Source organism: Myxocyprinus asiaticus, chromosome 28, assembly GCF_019703515.2.
Source record: "Myxocyprinus asiaticus isolate MX2 ecotype Aquarium Trade chromosome 28, UBuf_Myxa_2, whole genome shotgun sequence".
Classification (NCBI taxonomy): domain Eukaryota; kingdom Metazoa; phylum Chordata; class Actinopteri; order Cypriniformes; family Catostomidae; genus Myxocyprinus; species Myxocyprinus asiaticus.
Window position 1 is genome coordinate 20,755,535 of NC_059371.1, and position 23,553 is coordinate 20,779,087.

General features: G+C 40.1%; 1 protein-coding gene across 5 annotated transcripts in view; it reads right to left on the reverse strand.

The window, feature by feature from the left end:
• The window catches only part of LOC127419467 (intermembrane lipid transfer protein VPS13D-like), a 71,041-nt gene that overhangs the window by 17,514 nt on the left and 29,974 nt on the right, over positions 1-23,553 (reverse strand). For 4 of the 5 annotated variants that reach the window (XM_051660872.1, XM_051660870.1, XM_051660871.1 and 1 more), the window contains 25 exons: positions 22,249-22,384; positions 21,959-22,006; positions 21,717-21,867; positions 21,422-21,638; positions 21,078-21,325; positions 19,970-20,161; positions 19,733-19,859; positions 19,436-19,578; positions 19,209-19,339; positions 18,867-19,042; positions 18,641-18,764; positions 15,788-16,023; positions 15,447-15,549; positions 14,886-15,043; positions 14,643-14,751; positions 14,363-14,533; positions 14,127-14,231; positions 13,763-13,912; positions 12,333-12,482; positions 12,135-12,231; positions 11,894-12,042; positions 11,215-11,349; positions 9,995-10,162; positions 1,294-1,426; positions 984-1,176 (listed from right to left, as the gene is read on the reverse strand). In XM_051660872.1, the coding sequence (XP_051516832.1) occupies positions 984-1,176; positions 1,294-1,426; positions 9,995-10,162; positions 11,215-11,349; positions 11,894-12,042; positions 12,135-12,231; positions 12,333-12,482; positions 13,763-13,912; positions 14,127-14,231; positions 14,363-14,533; positions 14,643-14,751; positions 14,886-15,043; positions 15,447-15,549; positions 15,788-16,023; positions 18,641-18,764; positions 18,867-19,042; positions 19,209-19,339; positions 19,436-19,578; positions 19,733-19,859; positions 19,970-20,161; positions 21,078-21,325; positions 21,422-21,638; positions 21,717-21,867; positions 21,959-22,006; positions 22,249-22,384 (3,750 nt within the window). Of the gene's footprint in view, positions 1-983; positions 1,177-1,293; positions 1,427-9,994; positions 10,163-11,214; positions 11,350-11,893; positions 12,043-12,134; positions 12,232-12,332; positions 12,483-13,762; positions 13,913-14,126; positions 14,232-14,362; positions 14,534-14,642; positions 14,752-14,885; positions 15,044-15,446; positions 15,550-15,787; positions 16,024-17,415; positions 18,361-18,640; positions 18,765-18,866; positions 19,043-19,208; positions 19,340-19,435; positions 19,579-19,732; positions 19,860-19,969; positions 20,162-21,077; positions 21,326-21,421; positions 21,639-21,716; positions 21,868-21,958; positions 22,007-22,248; positions 22,385-23,553 lie in introns of those variants that run through there. The other variant, XM_051660874.1, reaches the window with a different exon arrangement.

The following is a 23,553-nucleotide window of genomic DNA, read 5'->3' on the forward strand; positions in this document are numbered from 1 at the left end:
TGCCATTAATGACTTTGCTTGCTAGAAAACTGTAAAATGTGGGAAATGTCATCTACGTTTCAAATGTGAAGGGAAGGAAGCTGCACTGGGACCACAGCCAGTTGTAAACAAGTAGAAATGTTGAATTGATCTTTTGAGAAGGACTATCTGTGAAGAATTGTGGTGGCGATGCTACCTGCGAGTGTGTTATTGAGAACATGTAATAACCGGGTCAGACAGTGTCCGCTGTGACCCATGAATCCTGCACATTTTCGGTGTGAACTCTGGCTGAACTCCTGGCCGCACTGTGTCAGGCACGCTCCGAATGCCTCTCCCTTAAACTTCCCCAGCTCTTCTCTGCAGTTCACCAGCAGGTCCCTTCTCCACACACACACATATATATATATATACACACACACACACACACACACACACACACACATCTCCTCTCTCCATTCACTGGGAATGGTGAGAGGACAGGAAACTCATTCCTCCTCCAGTTGGAGCAGTAAAACCACAAACATTGTGGCGCACATATACATAGGCAAATGAAGAACAAATGACTTTACATACCAGACAGCCTGTGTAATATGACCTGCTTTCGGGCCCCCTCGTAAAACCTCAGGTAGTGCTGCTGACTTTAGAGGATAAGGTGGAGGTGAGACCCCGAAGGCTGGTCTTAAAACAGTCAGCAAGTTCTACAGAGCAGTTCTGGACTGTGCTTTGGATCATTAGCAGGTGTTCATTAGTGTAGAGCTCTACTAGCCACAAGCTAAATTCATCAAAAGGCAGGTGAAATTTATGGGCATCTACAGAGAGGTCATGAAGGCTCAGCAAACTTTTAAGCGCTATAAAGACTGAACCAAAGAGGGTGTGCTAAACACAGGGAGAGTAGGCCAAGCACAAGCCTTTAGCTGAACTATTTACCTCAGGTTTCATGTGGAAACTTCAATGTTTATCAGTGCAAAAGAACTTGAGTTGAAAGAAGTTGAGCAGAAAAATACCTGTTGCTTAGGCTGGCCATGTCTCGCACAGTTTGCGCCGTTTCTGAGGCAAAGTCTAAAGCTCCTGCCACAGGTTTCGTCACCGTGCCAACCAATCCCTTGCCCAGACCAGAGAAAAATCCACTGACACCTCCCTCAGTCTTCACTCCCTCAACTGTTGACGTGATGACACTGGTCAGCCCACCAATGATGCCTAAAAGCAAAGGATAAAATACCAAGTTGAGGGTTAAACAGGCTTAGTATAGGAGGACAAGTCACAGTAACAATAAACTGACCAAATTTCAAGGATATGGAGCATTAATGTGTATACCATGAGCAAGACCATGGATCCCAGCAACAAGGTGCTCTCCGCTGGTGGCTCCATGATAGCGAATATACTCTCGTTCAGTCTGATGGCGGTTGTCCATTGTCTTGCCCAGTCCATCAGATAAGGTACCTGCAAACTGCACCGGCATTTAAACATATAACAGTTAATGGGATAGTTCACAAAAAATGAAAATTCTCTCATCATTTACTCATCCTCATGCCATCCCAGATGTGTATGGCTTTCTTTCTTCTGCAGAACACAAATTATGATTTTTAGAAGAATATTTCAGCTCAGTAGGTCCATACAGTGCAAGTGAATGGGTGCCAAAATGTTGATGCTACAAAAAGCACATAAAGGCATCATAAAAGTATTCCATATTCCAGTGTGTTAATCCATATTTTCAGAAGTGATATAATAGGTGTGGGTGTAAAACAGATCAATATTTAAGTCCTTTTTGCTTGAAATTCTTCTCCTTGCCCAGCAGGGGGCGATTTGCATGAAGAATGTGAATCACCAAAAACACAAGAAAAAGAATGTGAAAGTGATCTGTTTCTCACCCACACCTATCATATCGCTTCTGAAGATATTGATTTAACCACTGGAGTCGTATGGATTACTTTTATGATGCCTTTATGTGCTTTTTGGAAATTCTTCTAAAAACCTTTATTTGAGTTCAACAGCTGAAGGAAAGTCATACACATTTGGGATGACATGAGGGTGAGTAAATGATGAGAGAATTTCATTTTTGGGTGAACTATCCTTACAATAATGACACTATGCAAACAATCTTAATGGTCCTAAATATAGGCTTCATTTTCTTCATGCAAAATATAATTTCATATTTTCATGTTTTGCTTTGCGGTTAAATATGACCATGGCATTTTCTTTATTTAATTATTTATTTTAAGACAATTTACAAATCACATTTTTTTATCAAACTGCACAATGACGACTAAGACATTACATATTTTACAGCTTAAGTTTCTGTTAAAGCAAGATTTTCTTTAAAGCTGTTTTGAAACGATGTGTGAAAGTAGTTTACAACTACTACGATGAGAAATGCTCATTGTATACCAGAGAGAAGAACTATACAGTATTACCAAATATTTGAATCTGTGACTCAAGCAGTCAGTACGTTAACATGTGCAATTATAATCAATCTACAACAAGTTTTTGCATAAATGAGTTACAGTATTGGTCCATCTGTCCAAGCGTAGATGACATGCTTAATCGAATATTTGAAGAAAGGACGTTAGCTGAGGAAGTGCGGCACTTTTGTTCTTCAGAGCATGCGCACAATGCTGAGGCCAATTGCTGTCCTATTAACTTGTATATATGCTGGACAAAGCCAAGCACATCTAGTTCTGTTAGTCCGACTTCATATTATTTCAGTCAAACTAAATGCTGAAACATACTTTGTGCAAGTATGTGAACACAGATCAGGGTCAGAAATTAAGGGGGGCTTGGGGCAAAAATGCCACTGAATGTTACAAAAATGCCCCCCATAATTTAAAATGTTGGGGCAAAAACTGCCCTCATAATGAATTCCTCTGTTTTTTGTATTTGTAACATCTGATATAAGTCTTAATATTCTATTCTAAACCTACTGTAGTTATGCATTTGATCTCTTGTTAGGGTTAATGAACTGGTTAAATTAGACTATTTAACCTAAAAGGATGACTTGCGGTATATTTTTATATAGTTAGAAAAACAATTGGCCTCATAAAGATTAAAAATGCCCCCGAGATTCAAATGCAGAGGGAAAAGTTTGCCCCGTAATTGCAAAGTTAATTTCTGACACTGATGCAGACGCTTCTAGCTACACAAGTTTGATTTTGCGTTGTTGCGTTCTGAAATGTGCAAACCATGAGGAGCGCTATAACGGACATTACTGTGAACTGTTTGCTTCTACAGTGAAATTTCTCTTTCAAGCCAACTACAGTCACGATGGGGCGACAGATTGAAGAGAATATTGCACAGCAAGTAATGTAAAATCAATTCATTTAAAGCATCGCACCTGAATAACACATCCAGTTAAATGGCACAGACTTTTAGGTAACTCTATCGCCCCGTTAAGTACTGAGGTTTAGTAGAAATGCAAGAACACGTTAAGCATGTTCAACCAGACAGCGCGTTGCCAATGAATTGACCAAGTGCATGAATCAGCGTATGCGTACTTGCATAAAGTATGATTCTGTCATTTTAAGACGACATATAATTGGTTAAGTTCGACTGAAATCAAACTTGTGAAGTGAATGTAAAGGTTTTTACTGTTAAAACTTAATGCAATGGACTAGTGAAAAGCCCCTCGCAGAAACCCTAAGGACAGGACTGCCTGCAGTGACCCTAAGCAGTGGACTGTCTACTTTGGGGCACATCAATGACTTATTATGGACCTATGTGGTGAATGACTGATTTATGCCTGGTTTGAAAAATTATTCTAATGTAGTTTGTGGGAAAATGTTCATTTTAATGTCTTAATACACACAAAAATGCAATATTATTTACAAAGTACCATGTTCTGGGCAATTGTTCTCATTGTACAAACCTTTCCATTGCTGAACTATGAGGACAGGACACAATTACATTTTACAGATAGCTAATTTTACACACCATCTCATCCAGCTGTCAAATATATCAGGCTGTAATTTATCTAATGGGGTGGCTTCCCCTCATCTTGGCACAGTTGACATGACTTTGCCCGGAGTGAACCTCCCCAGGTCCCCTGCAGGTGCCTCCTGGAAGTGAGTTTTTGTTACAGGCCCAGCGAGCTCGCTTCTGGAGACCGAACACTGTATAAACACAGGCACATTCTGCAGAACTCAAGCAAGAGTCAGGCATAAACTTGGGATGACCCCTCCAAGCAAAGTACCTACTGAGTTCATCTGAAGGCCAGCTCAGATACTCTGCTCCTCCTCATTCACCTCCCTCTCTCATCTCTTTTTTTTATTAAAAAAAAAAAAAAAGCTTGGCTGTGACATTATACCAATACATTTACCAGATAGGAGTTTGGGGGAGGGAGAGATGGCTCAGAACACTTTCAAGTTTATGGCCCCCCACGCCTCCCCTGCTTGAGCCGTTAGCCCATCCTATCTGAAAACAGGGCCCCTGGAGGTGTGTGAGAATGTGTTTGAGTATGTGTATGTGTGAGAAAGAGAGAAAGAAATGTTGAGGGATAAAAACCATGGTGTGTTTGTCATAAAGTGGGTATGTGTGCTCTGACAGAGGGGAAAACTACAAGAGCTGGTAATAAAAGTGAAATCCTGTTCTAAAAAGAACAACACTCCACTGCAGTGAGGGTCAGAGGTTGCCTTAAAGCAACCAACAGAAAGATGATATAACATCATTTAAGGCTCTTCGAGACACGTTTCAATGGAAACAGTGAAACAGGCAAAACCTGCATGGAGATCGAAGTAAAATTCACAGATGGAAAAATAAGCTTTATGCAGCAGTGATGTATGTTTCTCGACAATATCTCGCAGGTTTTGCTGAATATAATTTAAATAAAACTTAACACATAATGGCACTATTAAAAACCATTGAAGAATGTTCTAGGCACACACACATTGCAGTCAATGGAGTATGCTTAGCTGAAATACCTATTAAAATGGTCCTGGCACCCATAAAGGTAAAACTAACAACAAAGAATTCCAGATGGCTACACACGATACAAAATAAATTCTGGGTGGCCATTGACATAAGTTACAAAAACGAATTGTAATCTGAGCAAATACAATAAACATCATGATTTCAAGGCACTTGATTAAACTGAAAGCTCTCAAGTGCCTTATATATCTTTCATTAAATATTTTCCCCCCAAGCAGCATGACATGGAGCCTTGTACAGTTGGTGGATGGTTTTTATTCAAGTTGCTGGAAGCTCTCCAGGGGGAGCAATAATTTGTTTATACTCCTGAAATTGAGTTAGTGGCAATAGAAGCAACCAACAGGCCGAGGATTTTTTTATTTTTTCCAGCAATCCTAAGCAATTCTTCAGCAGCTCACTGGGTTATTTTAAAAGAGCTAAAAAAAAAAAGATACTACTGCCAAAGATGAGCTGAAGTCAAGGAAACTGACTTCAGTTCCATCTGACTTCCATTTCCAAATGTCACATAAATGTACACAGTATGATGTAAAAATAACCAAACACATAGAGCTTGCTGCATTGAACTTCCAAGTGAGCTTTGAAGGGACAGCTCACCCAAAAATTGAAATGGGTGATTGTCATGAAAACCTATTTAACCGCAAATCAAAACATAAAAATGTGAAATTATATTTTGCATAAAGAAAATGAAGCCTATATTTAGGACCATTAAGATTGTTTGCATTGTGTCTGTGGTGATGGGGGCATGGTCATGTGTCTGTCTTTGGGGGGTGGGGAGAAAAGAGCGGTATGGCTCATCACTTGGGTTGTAATTATCTCTAACACCTTTCTCTTGTTAAAGTGATGGTTATTACTTAAAAGCCACACCAGCGCATCAGTTGGAGAGAGAGAGAGAGAGAGAGACCTAAGAGCACGAACTCGATGTCCACTGAGTGTATTAAAAAGTTTGTTATCTTATTAAATGTAGTGAATTGAGTGTATTAAAAATCCAAGAACCTGAAGGCAGAAAATAAAAGACTTGCCTGCACTGCTTTGTTGTCTCCTGACTCCTCCATTGCCCAAAAGAACAGATCCTACTATAGTGTCACTATTTTAAGGACACTTAAATGGATAGTTCACCCAAAAATGAAAATTCTCTCATCATTTACTCACCCTCATGCCATCCCAGATGTATATGACTTTCTTTCATCTGCAGAACAAAAATAAAGATTTTTAGAAGAATAATTCAGCTCTGTAGGTCCATCCAATGGTTCCAAAATTTTGAAACTCCAAAATCCACATAAAGGGAGCATAAAGGTAATCTATATGACTTGAGTGGTTAAATCCATGTGTTCAATATGATATGATAGGTGTGGGTGAGAAAAAGATCAATGTTTAAGTCATTTTTTGTCATAAATTCTTCTCCCTGCCCAGTAGGGGGCGATATGCACAAAGAATGTGAATCACCAAATACAAAAGAAGGAGAAAGTGAAGGAAAAAAGACTTAAATATTGATCTGTTTCTCACCCACATCTATCATATCGCTTCAGAAGATATGGATTTAACCACCTGAGTCGTCTGGAGTACTTTTATGTTGCCCTTATGTGGGTTTTGGAGCTTCAAAAGTTTGGCACCCATTCACTTGCATTAGATGGACCTACAGAGCTGAAATATTCTTCTAAAAATCTTAATTTGTGTTCTGCATAAGTCACACGTCTGGGATGGCATGAGGGTGAGTATGATGAGAGAATTTTCATTTTTGGGTTAACTATCCCTTTGAGCACATTTTACTCCACAATTCTCATTACCGGAATGCATTAGAAAGTTTTACTTTTGCTATTCCCATTGTTTTCAATGATGATTCTCATTTTCATAACAATAATTTTTTTTTTTACTGTATTACAGTAAAAAGATGCTGTTGAACAATGATTTTTAGTCAAGTCATTTTTATTTATATAGCGCTTTTCACAACACACATCGTTTCAAAGCAGCTTTAAATTTTTTTAATTAAAATCAGCGAAAAAGAAAGGCAGTACCAAAGAAAAAAGGAAAAGGGAGAACGGAATACTGCAATGATGCATAAATATACTAATTTTTCCCAGTGTGGTAATGAGAATATCATATTGACCATCTTTTATCACATTTGGTAGGTAAAATGTGCGTAGTTGTCATGAAAATAATGTCACAATGCAAAACATTTTAATGGCCCTAAAAATTGGCTTTATTTTTTTTAATTATAATTTTTTTTATTTGTAGCAAAAAAAAGGACCAGGACAGTTTCTTGACAAACTTCGTGAGAATCACCCAAATTCTGACATCATTCACTCACCCTCATGTTGCTCCAAACCTATCTGACTTACTTTCTTCTGTGGAACACAAAAGGAGATGTTGACTATTCACTGTCATTGCATGACTGTCTATACATAATGGTCACTGAGGCTGTCATTCTGCCTAACATTTCCTTTGTGTTCCAAAGAAGAAAGAATGTAATACTGAACAACATAAGGTTAATTAAATGATCAAAATCATTTTTGGGTAAACTATCCCTTTAATCATAAAGAGTGTGTTTAAATTAGCTCCACATGCCTTTGCTAAAAACAAAGCTCTGAGTGAGGCATTGAGAGACCCCAAAAGCAAAGGGTCTTAGGAAATGAGAAACGGTCAAGTGGGACTGGAAAGTCTCGCTGATTGGAACCTGTTGGGGTCCCGTGGCATGAGTGCTTATGGCATGAGCATGGCCAGTGCAGCTAGGAGGAAGTTCACTGGCGGTCAAAAGTTTGGAATAATGTGCAGATTTTGCTATTTCGGAAGGAAATTGGTACTTTAATTCACCAAAGTGGCATTGCATTGATCACAAAGTATAGTCAGGACATACTGATATTAAAAACAACACCATCACTATTTGAAAAAAGTAATTTTAAATCTAGACAGGCCCCATTTCCTGCAGCCATCACTCCAACACCTTATCCTTAAGTAATCATGCTAAATTGCTAATTTGGTACTAGAAATTCACTTGCCATTATATCAAACACAGCTGAAAGCTGTTTGGTTTGTTAAATGAAGCTTAATATTGTCTTTGTGTTTGTTTTTGAGTTGCCACAGTATGCAATAGACTGGCATGTCTTAAGGTCAATATTAGGTCAAAAATGGCAAAAAAAGAAACAGCTTTCTCTAGAAACTCATCAGTCAATCATTGTTTTGAGGAATGAAGGCTATACAATGCTTGAAATTGCCAAAAAACTAAAGATTTCATACAAAGGTTTAGTGTAGAGCCGAGGAGGGCGGGGCCGGGCTGGAATGACGCACGCCCGGTCCCCAATCAGCCTGATGGGGCGCGCGAGGGATAAAGGCGGCTGGGGACGACAGTTCGAGAGAGAGAGAATTACAGGCTGCTGTACTGTGTGTGTTTATGGTGGTGTGTTTTTGATTAAATTGTTTATTAAATTATTATTTAAGTTGTCAAGCCGGTTCTCGCCTCCTCCTTTCCACTGAACCCCCTTACATGTACACTACAGTCTTCAAAGACAAAGGACAACTGGCTCTAACAAGGACAGAAAGAGATGTGGAAGGCCAGATGTACAACTAAACAAGAGGATAAGTACATCAGAGTCTCTAGTTTGAGAAATAGACGCCTCACATGTCCTCAGCTGATAGCTTCATTGAATTCTACCCACTCAACACCAGTTTCATGTACAACAGTAAAGAGAAGACTCAGGGGTGCAGGCCTTATGTGAAGAATTGCAAAGAAAAAGCCACTTTTGAAACCGTTAGAGTGGGCAAAGAAACACAGACATTGGACAACAGATAATTGGAAAAGAGTGTTATGAATCGTAACCCCATTGAGCTTTTGTGGGATCAGTTAGACTAAGTGCGTGAGAAGTGCCCGACAAGACAGCCACATCTATGGCAAGTGCTACAGGAAGTGTGGGGTGAAATGTCACCGGAGTATCTGGACAAACTAACAGCTAGAATGCCAAGGATCTGCAGAGCTATCATTGCTGCACATGGAGGATTTTTTGATGAGAAGTCTTTGAAGTAGTTTAATTTTTAATTTTTTTTCAAATTGTAATAGTAATTTTTCATGTTATTAATGTCCTGACTATACATTGTGATCAGTTGAATGCCACTTTGGTGAATAAAAGTACCAATTTCTTTCCATAAGAGCAAAATCTGTACATTATTCCAAACTTTTGGCCGCCAGTGTAAATGAGAGCGCATTGTGAGCAGACAGAGGGAAAAACACACAAAGGGCTGGCTGACAGCAAGCTGGCTGCCAGTAATGGGCCGTGGTGGGATAGCCTGTCAGACATAGCTGGCAGCAGTACATGAATTGGAGGCTGGTGTAAGATCTCAGGTCTGACCACACACAAACGGCGCTGCTGTGGTAAAATGCCATCTACAACCATATACGTGTACACACACTCGAACAACAGAGTCATGAGAAAAGCTGTTTAAGCTCATCAATCAAAGTCCATCTGCTCAAGCTCAACTCTGAGATCTGCACAAACTTCTTAAAACCATCACAGGAAATTTCCAGGGATGACTTTCAACTTTTATGCGGACTAAAAGTAAACAATTAAACACCAGTGTTTGCACAATGATGTAAACATGCAGAAACCTGCCTGTTTACACAGAAAGACCAAAAGTAATATACACTCTGAACATTTTTACCTCTTCAATGCATATTAGAATGAAAATCATGTCAATTTGCTTTGCATCTGAACTTTCAATGCTGTTCTTTTCCTGGAAATCATCATCAAATGACATGTGGCATTCTAGTGCTCTGCTTGGATGGTTTTTCAAAAACATTCTCAATAAGAAGTCTGTGAAATAAACAACTTCAGCTTCTAATTTACATTTGAACAGTCCTCATCACAGAGGACAGTACATTCTCCTTTTTTTTCTCATTATGACTTGGCCTTGCACTAAATTCCCTTTCTTGTGGTTACTGCTGTGGTAGTTTGCAGCTGAACAGATGGACTTTATCATACTCAGACTGATTTGGGAATAATTGGTAAAATATCCCTGAGACGCTACAGCGATGGAGAGTCACGCACTGTGAGACATGGATCGGTGATGTTCCTCTGTAAAATGACAACAGTGACAAAGTGAACTTTGCTACCTTTGCAGCAGAGTTGGAAACGCCATGTGTGACACTGCGGATGAGTCCTCCAACGTTGCCATACTTGATGAGTTCATTCATACCCTCTGTGACATCATTCAATAGGCCCATGGGGTTGCCCAGGAAGTCCACTGAGCCCAGGATCTGAGCTGCCTGACTAACTAGCTCCTATATGGACATACAAAGAAGAAGATTCAAACAGCCTGATTTGAGTTCAAGAGTTGATGAAATCACACAGTGGTGATGAAAACATTGACGACTTAAGAGGCAGTCACACTACACTTCGCGCTCCATTCACTCCCATTCATATGCAACCGAATGCTGGAGACCGGAAACGCAAGCACATGCGAAGAAATTTCGTACAACACTGCATAGATACAGGGCGAATTCCAGTCGAAAGTGATCATCCCTATGCCCTACTCACTAAGAAGGACAGAGCTCTTGATGTGGGTACTCTGAATTGAGCACAGCATTACAGTTTGAATGTACCCTTCAGTAAAAGTCTTGTAAAAGGGTTCTTTGTGAAAAAAATTACTTTCTTACTTTTGTTTGGAATGACCCTTCATGTGGCATCCCCTTCCCAAAGTGCCCTTCAAGGGTTGAAAATGCCCACAGTCATCAAGGAGGCCCCGCCCACTTGTTGGGGAACGCAAAGCACTATAAACATAGTTACTCATACACTCCTATGAGGAAACCGGGGGGAATATCTGACAGATTTGGATATTTTAACAACGAAAAACATGACGAAAATCTATTGTGTAGTTTTTTGCACTTCAAACAATGCCAAAAAAACCTAAACTGATTTTTTATTGCCCACCAACTGACAGAAATATAAGCCCAAAGAAGAGCACTGCGGCTGCAAGCTGTTGAGCCATAAAGTAGTTTCTAAGCAGCACCAGGCCACCCCAAGACAGAAGTTTACGTTAATGACTGTCACGCTAATATTTTGTCATTTGGTTGGTATCTTAAAACATTTTATTTATACCTTTTAATATGATTGATGATTAATGAAATGACTGTACACATAAAATAGCTCAAATTTCACAGCAACGTTACCAGAAACTCCATTTACTAAACACTTCGCGTAATACGCCCCCTGGTCCGTTGCGCTGCCCATAAAAAAATGTGCATGCTCAAAGCCTAGTGTGACCAATCCTTAACACTTCAAAATACAGAAAAATCTCATTAAAACATAACTCAGACTGAGAAATGTTTCCTACCTCTCTGTAGTGCTTAAGGATGTCATTGATGATCATCTCCTGTGTCTCATAGGGGTGGACCCGAGTGTAGGGGTACATGTTAATGACTGCATCTTCAAAACGAATAAGTGGGAACCCCAGGGTTCCTTTCAAGGCCTGTGCAGAATGCAAATGACACTCAATTACATAACAGGCAAACATATAATAACAAACTCATTTGGCAAACTTCAGACAACAGGATTTCAATGCAGTATTTTTTTTAAGTGTATAAAACTGTAACAGCAACCAATGGACCCTTTTCGCAGACAGTGGTGATGCGTTTATGGCTTTTTTAAATATAATTATTTAGGGTAAATTTCTAACATTATTCTTTTGTTATATTAAACACTGACATTAAAAAAATGTTAGTCACCACTGATGGGGTTTCAGATACAGCTGCTAAGGGAATCTTCTGACTGCTGTAATCCACCTCTCTCTGCTTTTTAATCTTTTGGAAAGTCGTGAAAATGCAATATTGGATGTTTTCTTTTGCTACTGGAGCAAATGGGAACACAAATAAAAGATCTGCTGTTGTCTCCCATTTACCTCTTTAGAAGTTTACCCGGCTATAGTTAACTTCTACGTTCCATACCCTGGAAATGTGAATAGGTTAAATAAAGCACCGCTAACATTGCAGTTGTCTCTACTTTTGCTCTCGTACCTTGAGGTCAGGGGGCAACTTATGAGAGGTGAAGACACTCAGCTTGACCTGAGTGAGACTAATCTTCAAGTTCTCGAAATAATAGCGTTTTGATGTTCCTGAATCTTCACTGGCTTTCTCATAGAGGTTCTCATCCAGCTTCTCCACCTCTGAAACACAAAATAATTTACTTGTTAGTGTATCATGAACTATGCTTCTAATTATGCACACCAGAGGGATATCAAATATACCAGCTACACACCTCCCTCTGTCTGCCAATAGCCAAAGAATGTGAGTAGCTTCAACAAGAGCTTCTCCTCAATGATGACAGTATAGCGGCAAGCTGTGACCATCAGGTGCTGTAGGGCAGAAAGTACAATCTAAAATCAAATCTCTTGTAGTCGAAAAACATTTCTGTTGAGGAGGAGAAATGAATCCAAAAGATCAATGGTGGTTTTACCTTAAAAAGGTCTGTGAGCATAAGGGTGCTGGGCACTTTAACAGCATTGACCTGCAGAGCAGGGCCTGAGTCCACAGTATTGCTTTCAGTGGAGTCTGGAGTCACACACAGCATGACAGTGTGAGTGGTGCCCAGGAGCTGGTTATCCACCTGAGACAGAGGAGAGAGTAAAAACAAGTCTGTCAGAAATGTGTTTTATTTTTTTTATTTTTGTTTTTTAGACTGTACACTATTTCTAGGGGTACAAGGTGATATGCCCACACTTTTGCAAGTATACCAAGGTTAGTAATTCCCACACATTCAATTATTGTGTTTGGAGTGTGTTTAAAGGGATAGTTCACCAAAAAATAAAAAAGCTATCATCATTTACTCACCCTCATGCCATCCCAGATGTGTATAACTTTCTTTCTTCAGCAGAACACAAACAAGAAGAATATCTCAGCTCTGTAGGTCCATAAAATGAAAGTGAATGTTGATCAGACCTTTGTAGCTCCAAAAATCACATAAAGGAAACATAGAAATAATCCATAAGACTCCAGTGTTTTAATCCATGTCTTCAGAAGCAATATAATAGGTGTGGGTTAGAAATAGATAAAAAGTCATTTTTACTCTAAATCTCCACTTTCACTTTTACATGTGAAAGTCACATGTTGTGCCTGTTTGGTTTCACTTTCACATCTGAAAGTGAAAGTTAAAGTGGATATTTAGAGTAAGAAAGGACTTAAATATTGAGCTGTTTCTCACCCACACCTATTATATCGCTTCTGAAGACATGGATTTAAACACGAGTCATATGGACTACTTTTATGTTTCCTTTATGTGATTTTTGGAGCTGCAAAGGTCTGATCACCATTCACTTGCATTGTATGGACCTACAGAGCTGAGATATTCTTCTAAAAATCTTTGTTTGTGTTCTGCTGAAGAAAGTCATACACATCTGGGATGGTATGAGGGTGAGTAAATGATGAAAGAATTTTCATTTTTGGGTGAACTATCCCTTTAAGTCAAGCACATAGTACACAACCCAAGCTTGTCGCCTTTAATGATGGTGACCAGTCTGCAACATAAAGTCCCAGGTAGCAGCATGTATCCATAACTGATGGTCTGGTGGTGTCTAGTTGCAGGCTCTGCAAAAGACTGCAAACCAGTTTGTGTTTAAAGTGTGTGTTTAAAATAAATTCGTTATCTCCCAATGAGCAACAGAGCATCAAAAATATTAAAACATGTATGTTGACATGTTATAACAATTAAACTCTCCCGATGATATCTGCTTCAGTTTTTGTGAGAATTAATTTCAGGATTGTAGCTTCAGTAAGGTAAGAATGGTCTCGTAATTGACGCACCCTGTCTGTGAAAAGTGTGCGCAGGACGCCAACTTGCAGTTTTGTAGTGTGCAATTGGCTGTACTGTTCTGCTCTCTAGCGGCTTACCTGAATGTCTTTCACTGTAAGTTCCAGCACCTGGCTGGCAGCAGTGCGGGTGAAGTGCACATCAATGCCAGACAGGGTGGCAAACACCAACTCTTCAGGGAGTTTATTGACCAATGACAGGCCCACTCCCCCATCCAGGTTAACCAGCACCTATGCACAAGGGCTTGAATTAGGAGGCCATCTTCTCCAAACAAATAACCCAGTTGATCACGATACAAAAAGCATTACTTGTCATTTACTTGTTTGATATATACAGTATTAAGACATAACCCTGTGTTTATTTGGTTTTGTATTCACATGAATACACAGTAAATGTAAAATTACACATCAATCAATGCTGGGTAAACAGAAACATTGTTTTTACCTCCAGCTCTTCATCAGGAACTTTCAACAGAGCATGTTCTTTATTCTGGTCCTCCTCTGTGCTGGGAGAGGGTCTATTCATGCGCCGCTGGTTGAAGTCACTGATCTGAAATGAGGTATGCAGCTTCTCATATTAGAAAGTGTGAAAGAAACATAGGAACTGATTCCATTTCAGATGGCATACCATCCTACCCATGTGTGTCCTTCATTAACAATGAGACAGGAGGGGTGTCTTACCTGTAGTACTCGTGTGGGCCCATCAGGCAGTACCTGCACAGACAGCACCCCTGAGCCAGGTCTCATTTTCTGGTTGATAAACTGTTGCTCTGGTGCCGGCTCCAAAAAACCAGTGTCTGGACCCAGTACCACCTCTGCACCATCATGCAGGCCAGATACTCCACCCCTCACCTAAAACAACACATACCACAACTACTTAAAGTACCACAGATACTTTAAAAATGAAAAATGTAATTTAGGAGCGGGGGAAAAAAAAACCGATGAAACAAGAAAGACAGACCTGAACGACTAGTCTGGGTAAACCACAAGTCAACATGCCAGAGCTGAAGTGCCATGTCTGTGTGGTGCTGCGGCGGTTGTCTGGCCGTCTTAACATCAGAGGCTCATAGCTAAAAAAAGAGAAATGCAAGATAGGTGAGAAATTACACCCATACACCATAATAATGTTTACTCTATGGGGAAAAGAAGCTTCAATTAGAAAGGACAAGCTGTCCTCGGTTGTTCTATGGAGTGTTTAGATAACCTGTTGTCTGTTACTGCGGCCAGCCCAGCAATGTCAAGCACTAAAGATGAACTGAGGGGTCTCGGCTGGGAAGGTTTACTCTGAGGAGGAGACGAGCCCTCATGACATAGCATTCCTGTTCCTGTCATCCGCCACAGCTGAGAGCGCTTGCCAGGCTCCTAAAAAGATAAGGGAATGTAAGGAGCTTTCAGAATAAAATAATATGTAAACTGACTAGAATTGTATGAGATTTTATTACCCCAGTACTTTGCATAAAGGAATAGTTCACCCAAAAATGAAAATTCTGTCATCATTTACAGACCTTCATATAATTCCTTAACAGTATGACTTACTGTCTTTTGTGGAACACAAAAGGAGATGCAAACAAGATGCAATGAAAGTGAATGGTGACTGAGGCTAACATTCTGCCTAACATCTTCTTCTGTGTTCCAAAGAAAAAAGAAAGCCATATGAGTTTGCAACAACAAGACGGTGGGTAAACGATGATGAATTGTCAGTTTTGGGTCATTTTAATTAGTATCCCTGAAACTGGCAGACTGAAGGCTAAAAACATAAGCAGACCTTCTTCTTCAGGATGACTCTCTGAGTTTTTGTGTCCACATCCAGAACCAGTTCAGAAAAGCTGACCGCCCGCTTCTTCCCCACTGGCCTCTTTCCTGCATCTCTGTTATCAAATCAAAATGTCAGCCTAAAGTGCCTATTTACTCATATTTATAAACACAGCAGCTTGAAGAGGCAATATGCGAGTGTGATAGCAGTGGAAAGTTTTCATCTTAACCGTAGTAAAATTTCCTTCTGAACGAATGAAAGGCATCACTGATATTCTGGACAGATTTCGCAAAATTTGTGAACTACAAAATTTCACTATAAGATGTTCTGGAGAGGGCTGGTGGAGAACTCACTCTGAGAATGTGAAGGATGCAGCAATGTAGATGAAGTTCTCATAGTAGAGCTTATTGTATTCTCTGAAGAAGTTCATGTCAGCGGTGACCTCTGAGGATCCGGCTCCCTTCACTGTGAGAGTGAGGTACGGGGGCAGGATGGGTTCATCAAAGGCGTAGTCCAGCACTGCCCCAGGTTTCACCTCCGTGTGCAGCCTGATATCAGCCACCCCATGTTGCCAGAACTGGATAGGCACCTGAGGTAGAGAGGACAAAACTCTGACCAAAGAGTTTGTTGAGAAAATGCGCAAACGCTACAATAGGATCACTCTGGTCATATAAACTTATTGCTTATCTGTGACAGTAATTTTTTATATTTAAAATTATTTGAACAGTTTAGACTCATTAAGATCTGCACATCATATGTCAAAGTATGTCCTATATACAAAATGAACTGAAAGATACAACCATCCCACATCAAGTTTTTTTATTCTTGAGGCTAGGATGTCCTCCTCAAGCCCTTGTTGGGTTTTTGTGGATACACAGAGTATCCCCTTACCCAGGCAAGAGGACCCTCAAGCACATCTTAATCTGCTGACCTAAGGCTCTGGGGGAAGGCCAATATCACTCTTGGCATGGCCAGGGGCTGTATTACAGAAACAACCTAACTCTAGAATCCTATCTTATCTGTAAGTAACCATGGCGATTTCAGTTAGCATCCATATACAGTGTGTAATTCCTATGCAACTTGTCAGATCTGAACTTTAGAATAGTTAAAACGTAAAGGAGTAGTTCACCCAAAAATTATAATTCTCTCATCATTTACTTACCCTCATGTCATCTCAAACTCATATGACTTTCTTTCTTCCACAGAACACAAACAAAAATATTTTAATGAACGTATAATGTCTGTTTGTCCATACAGTGCAAGTGAATGGTGACCAAATTTTCAAGCTCCAAAAAGGACATAAAGGCAGCATAAAAGTCCATAGACCAAACAATAACTCCTCCTCCACTATAAATCTTGAAATCAGCAGTCTCATTGGCGATCATGATTTCAATTACACTTCCTAGAGATTTATAGTGAAAAATTTGTAATTGTTTGGTCTGTTCTCACCCAAAACCAATTGGATCGCCTCAGCAAACCACTGGAGTTGTATGGATTACCTTTATGCTGCCTTGATGTCATTTTTGGTGAAAATTTGGTCACCATTCACTTGCACTGTATGGACAAAAGACATCATATCTTCATTAAAATATCTTCATTTGTGTTCCACGGAAGAAAGTCATACAAGTTTGAGATGACATAAGGGTGAGTAAATGATGAGAGAATAATCATTTTTGGGTGGACTTTTCCTTTAAGATGGGTGGAAAATATAGAAATATGGACCCAAGTCTTTAACACCATCACAGAGACCATCTGCTCTGCCATCATAAGCTACCAGAGGTCAAAACCCTCAATGCTACCCATTAGCTTGATCAAAGCCAATTGCAACAGCCACAACACTAGTGACAAGGCGCAAGGTGCATGCCTGGCAGCTGACCTGGGAAAATACCTTAAGTCTTCACCAATACTGCGTGCTGGAAAGACCTCCCTCACACCTGACATTTTGGTGTCAGAGACTGCAAAAGACATGCTAGAGTCATGTTGAAGCTCACAGTGCCTTGGGAAGAGTGCATGGAGGAGTGGAAGAGACATGTGGACCTAATCAGCGACTGCCAAAGATAAAGCTGGAGAGTGAGGTGCTTTCTGGGGCAGTCCAACTCTAAGGCTCTAAGGACCATCCACAGAAGCACAAAGACTGCAGATAAATCCTCTAGTCTAGGTGGATCAAGAAAGTGGATTCGTGTGATAATCTTGCTAGAGTTTGATCAACCTCAGCTGGGTTTTCAGGACGAGGGTGTCTGAAGTTGAAAGACCTGAAACACCTGAGGACTCCTGGATGGATCAATGAGAATGTGCCCACCTACACCAAAGGAACAGCTAAATGTCTGCCCAAAATAATAATTAACAGATCAAAAAAAAGATCTGTTTTGATATAAGAGCTGAACCGAAAAAGAAAAACCACCAACTGCAGAGCTTTCAGGTGTACATTCAATGCTTGATAGATGAATCGATAGCTTAAGTCATGCTAGGGGGGAGTGAAAGAGCCATTTTGTACGACAAAAGCTTTATTTCCGCCTTTTGTAACGGCTAAAATGTTGTCTCGCTCAGTAAATTTAAAACCACTGATAGATCGTATGACAGGAAAACTGGCTTAGGGGTCAGAGGAAGGTGATAGAAAAATGTGAGCACCTACAGACACCGCATCACGACAGGGTAATATTGATTACAGGTAAACTTTGTTGAATGTAAACTTTTTTTTTGCCTGGCCTATTTTTGTTTTAACGTGAGGTTTTCCACAATGGAATGCTAAAAGGAAATAGTATTGTTGGTACCACCATTATTTTCAGAAGGTGCAGATGCAAAAACGATAGCAAACTCACTCCCTTGGGCAAAACCGTGAAAGACATTTCTAAAATGCAAAGAAGTACAACAATTCCTTACACCATTTAGTTTGATGTTGTGGTGTGTATTTACTCAGCTGCAAAGACTTATTTAAAACAAACAAACAGGTTAGAAGGTTTGGTAGAAGGTTACAGTATATAATTTTGTCAATTTACTATTTGAGAAAAAGAAAGGCTATGCTGTACAGAAACATTAAGTGAACAATGCTATTCACAGGGGACCACCATAGAGTTGTCCCTATAAAAAAAAAAGACTAAAGAGACTTTAAATCAATAGCTCCATGTTGTAGTGATATTCTTAATCTCAAATTTTCTGAATGGTTCTACTGTTTTACAATATTTCATGTGTACCCTCTGTGGACTTACCTCTGAGATGTTATCTATGCGAAAGGGTGGAGGCAGCTGGTCAGTGTCACTGAATGAGATTTGATGTGTTGCCCCTTTCAAAGCAATCTCAGCACGCAGGAAGAAGCAGTTCCCCAAAGTGTCCCTATGGGAGATAAAATGCATCTGTGAAATTAAGAACTTCTCCTTTAGTCACATTCTTCTCTATTCAAATGTAGAGATTTGTGCATTTGGTGGCACTGAGTACCTCATGTTGATGTGGAAAGATTTGGGCTTGTTGACCTCAAAACCTCCAGACCAGGTGCAGTTGGGTACATCCATGAGACGGACACAGAGAAGCTGATCATAGTCATTTCTGGGCCAGTGAAATACCACACTGGAGCCTGGCAGAGGGGAAATATAACCCTCTGGATTTGCTGTGCCCTACAGCATACAAAAACAGAGCAAAAACAACAATGTTTTTATAAGAGAGACCAAAAAGCCATTAATTATTGAATATTATGAATCTTTTAAGGTTGATTGAAAATATCTAAAACATAAGTGGTGGTCAATTACAAGGACAAACACATTGTAATGATAAATTCCCAACCTTTCCTCTGGCAAATTCACTCTGAGAGAAGGCTAACTTGTGAGACGATCTATTGTCAAGCAGATACCGCGGGGCAAAGGTCACAATGTGGGTGTCACGATAACGCCCCTTCCCTTTTCTCACATTTATTCCTATAATCAGATATTACATTCCATCATGACCTCTGTTAGCAAATACCACAATGTAAGAGATGCAATCTTGAAAACGTGAGATCCATTCCTTATCACCTATATTATAGATGAGTCCGGGTCTGTTGCCATGCTGGATTACTTTGACTGCTCTCACACCATGACCACCGTCCAGAGAGAAACCCTGGCACCATCCTGGAACACCATCTGGGTGAATCCCTTTACCAATCCTCATCGTGCACCTGATTCACAGAGGATAAGACTTATGAACAATAAGTAGTGAAATTACATTACTGCAGTGTTAGTTAATGAATAAATGATTCTGGTGTTAGATAATTATATGTTCATAAGCATCTGATGTGTGGGAATTGTGGTTTTGCCTTTCCCTGCACTCACATATTGGGCTGCTCTTTGTCAGTGTAGCAAAAGAGCAGAGGGCTCAGACTCCTGGCTAACTCATGCTCTTCGAACTGCCCTGCGGCATCTGTTTTCCCATTGTCCTGACGGAAGATCAGAGGCAGCCCTGCAAGCATGCCACAGTAACCAATAAAAATTACAGTTCTGGTGTAGTATTACTGTGTTTTCTGTTTAGAACATCAATCTGTGGTCAATGTAGTTATATATAAAGCATACCAGTCTTGTTGACGAGCCAGTAGGGAGCAGAGATGAGTATTTTAAGAGCTCCTTGGGCTCTGAGAAAAATCCGTATGGTGAGGCAAAGCAGCCGTTTGTTTACATCATATAGCCGCATGGACACGACATAGTTCTGTGTTCCAGAAGGAATGAGCAACTCCTTACACTCAGGAAAGTTCTCTAGCAACACACCTGAAAATGAATAGCACACCCATGAAGCTTTCTGAGCCATGCCACTTGTAACTCATTAAAGAGAAAGTTCACCCAAAAATGAACTAATGATCATTTACTCACCCTCATGCCAACATAGATGTGTGACTTTCTTTCTTCTGCACAACACAAACAAATATTTTAGAAGAGTATCTCAGCTCCTTAGGTCCATACAGTGCGAGTGAATGGTTGTATCAGTGTCAAGAACTTTAAAGCTCCAAAAAGCACATAAAGGCAGCATAAAAGTAATCCATACAACTCCAGTGGTTAAATCCATGTCTTCAGAAGCGATATTATATGTGTTAGTTTCTCACCCACACCTATCATATCACTTCTGAAGACACTGATGAAACCACTGGAGTTGAATGGATTACTTTTATGCAGCTTTTATGTGCATTTTTAAGCTTCAAAGTTTTGCTCACCATTCACTTGCATTAAATGGACCAACAGAGCTGAGATGTTCTTATAAAAATCTGAATTTCTGTTTTGCAAAATAAAGAAAGTCATACACATTTGGTATGGCATGAGGGTGAGTAAATGATGAGAGAATTTGAAATTTTGAGTGAACTATTCTTTTAAGGGACCATTCAGACCGAAAAAAAAAAAAAAAAAACACTAGACAAATACAATAATAATGGTAACTGGATAATGATAATGCACTTTTAAAAGTTGCCAATCTTTTTAACCTGCCGCACTGTCTAAAAAATGTGCCGCTTCTGTACGAGGTACTGAGAAAAAAGTGAGACGCGGCACAATAGTCAAAGACAGTATAGTGCATTTTTACATAGAAAAACAATTGAAAAACGGTGCAGACATACGCAAAAACGCTATGAACGCCCCCTAATGCACTTGTTTAAAGAAACACTGATGTGCAAAATGTGTATGTACTCCAGTTCACCTAATTCTATGTTTTGCGATGTGTCTGCTGCATGCAGCACTGCCTCCTTGCCCGGTTTCATGGTTCCCTTGATTGAGGTCCCTTTGATGTAGTAGTTGAGGTCACAGGGCAGAAGGTTGGCCACTACCAGGGTGGGCAGCAGATAAATGGTGTGACCCGGCTGGCTGTAGATCTGTTTTGTACCTCCTGCCACAGTTTTGGCAGGCTGCTGTTCGGGGTAGTTCTCTTTCTTAATGACAACACAAAACCTAAAAAGATAAAAAAACTATTTACAACTGAAGAAAATACCTTGCCTGGGTACCTTCATTCCTGATATATTTTCTGTGCCAGCAACCTGTTTTTACCTGAAGCCTCGTTTGTGTTGGTCATCAAAGTCTGCTGACTGGCACTCCCTCTTGCTGCTGCGGACATCGCCAGGCCGTTCCACAGTGGTCCAATGGATGGGCACTTTACAGAAGAACAATCCCAAGCCTTTAGGTCTCGCCTGCAGCCTCCATGAGGTCAGATGGAGAGGGATGGCCAAGGCCTCTCCAGGCAGGATTGGTGGTAGGACAACAGGATCTATAGGAGGTAAACAATGACAAGTTGATGAATAGAAAAATACAGGGCAAGTAACAACAGAAATTAGAAACTGCTTACTGTCTGGTGCAGAGGGGCTATCTAGTCGCACTTCCATGGGGACCTCAAGGCGATTCTTCACTGTGAGAGCAGACTGCACTGTAATGACTTTCCGTGCACTGCCCTCCATAGTAATGGAGAAAACAACTCTGACAGGCGGCAAAGCTGAGAACTGAACACATAGATTGCAGACTGCATTTAAACCACAATCTGGTATGATTTAAAGTGAAATTATCTGAACGTTGTGAGATACAAACACTTACATATACATGAGGGTGTATGATGTTGGTTCTGCTGATTGGGCTGCCAACCTAGAAAAGCCATTTTATTACATTTTTGAATACATTCCTTTTTTTTTAATGAACTACCAAAAGATATTGAATTTCAAAATGAAAAAAATATTCATAAGTTTAGACACCCAAGAGAGAAGACTTCAAAAATCATGTGATGAATTCAAAGTATTTTAGTGACACTCTGATGAGTTTATTCTCCACACAGAATAATTCTTCTGAATTTACACAGATTATAAATTGTGTGACCCATTCACACTCACAGTGCTTGAAGGGTTGTTTCGATCAGGGGCGGCATAACGGAAGAACACTCCAACCTTGTCTACTGATACTGGCTTTACCTGCTCCCAGCCCACCACACGCACCAGCAGCTGGTGCAGTTTAAGCTCATGGGTGTGTCTGTGGTCAAAGCACATCATTATCAAAGAAGTATAAAGTACTCCTATAATTTTATCAAAAGTACTGAAGTGTGTTAAAGCAAACAGTACAGTAAATAAGTTTCAATCCAGAATGTAGGTTTGTAAGCAGGAGTGTGGAGGGACAAGCATAGAAAACAGAGAGTGGGGCAACTTATTTGAAGGGCACAGGTGACCCAAAAACGTCTTTGCTTGTAATTTAGCAGATGCAGTTTATTCAAAATGACAGAACACAGTAACAGGCCCCTGAAGCACAATGGGTACAATGTTGATGGAGCAGGACTTGATAGAGGATTGCTTTATTTTAAGTTTCTGGGTCACCCCTGTCTGGGATCAAACCTGTAACAGCAAACATTCATAACCAATAGGCTCTTAACAATCTCAGAGTGGGAGTAGGAGAGCTGCTGTAGTTACAAATTCAGTTCTATTAAAATTGTCCGCCAGAGAATGGCACTAAATCCCACATTTCTCCAGAGACAGTGTCTCTGCAGCTATTGTCCTACAAGAACTTTGGGTAAATAAGGCCTCAATATACTTCCTACGAAATCAAAGAACGAATGGGTGTGACGTCATTTAGAACACAATCTGGCCAAATAGAAGGTGTTTTTGCATTTGTTTCAGTGGTTCGTAACAGCTCGCTGGGGCGATCTTTTAGGAAAAATTCTTACAGGCTGCAAAGCACCTTGTTACTGTCATTGGTTCACGTCATTGGTAGGTGTGACCTAGAGCTCCACCTACCTTGAGGCCGACAGCTCATTCTGTTTATGTTGTTCAGTCAAAATCACTCAACAGGAACACATCGGCGTGTAGAGTTATTAGCGAGTTGGTGCAAATTTACCTACATCTGTACGATCATTTGCTTTGAGACATTTTCCAAGACAATGTCATGCAATTTTTTGTTTTGTTTTGTTTAATTAGTCTGCTAAAGGAATCAAATCTTCTCAAATACTCTCAAGTGCCCACTGACTCATGTGCCATCTGCAGCGAAAGCCATTGACACATCTGTCTGAAGATATGCCTCTATCATCATTCGTCTTTATTTTGCACATTAACACTTTTATACACTATTTTTTGCAGTTGTATCAGTGTCATCATAAATCACAATAACAGTGTAACAGTGTTGTATTATGGCCGTGTATAGCGTGTTAGCAC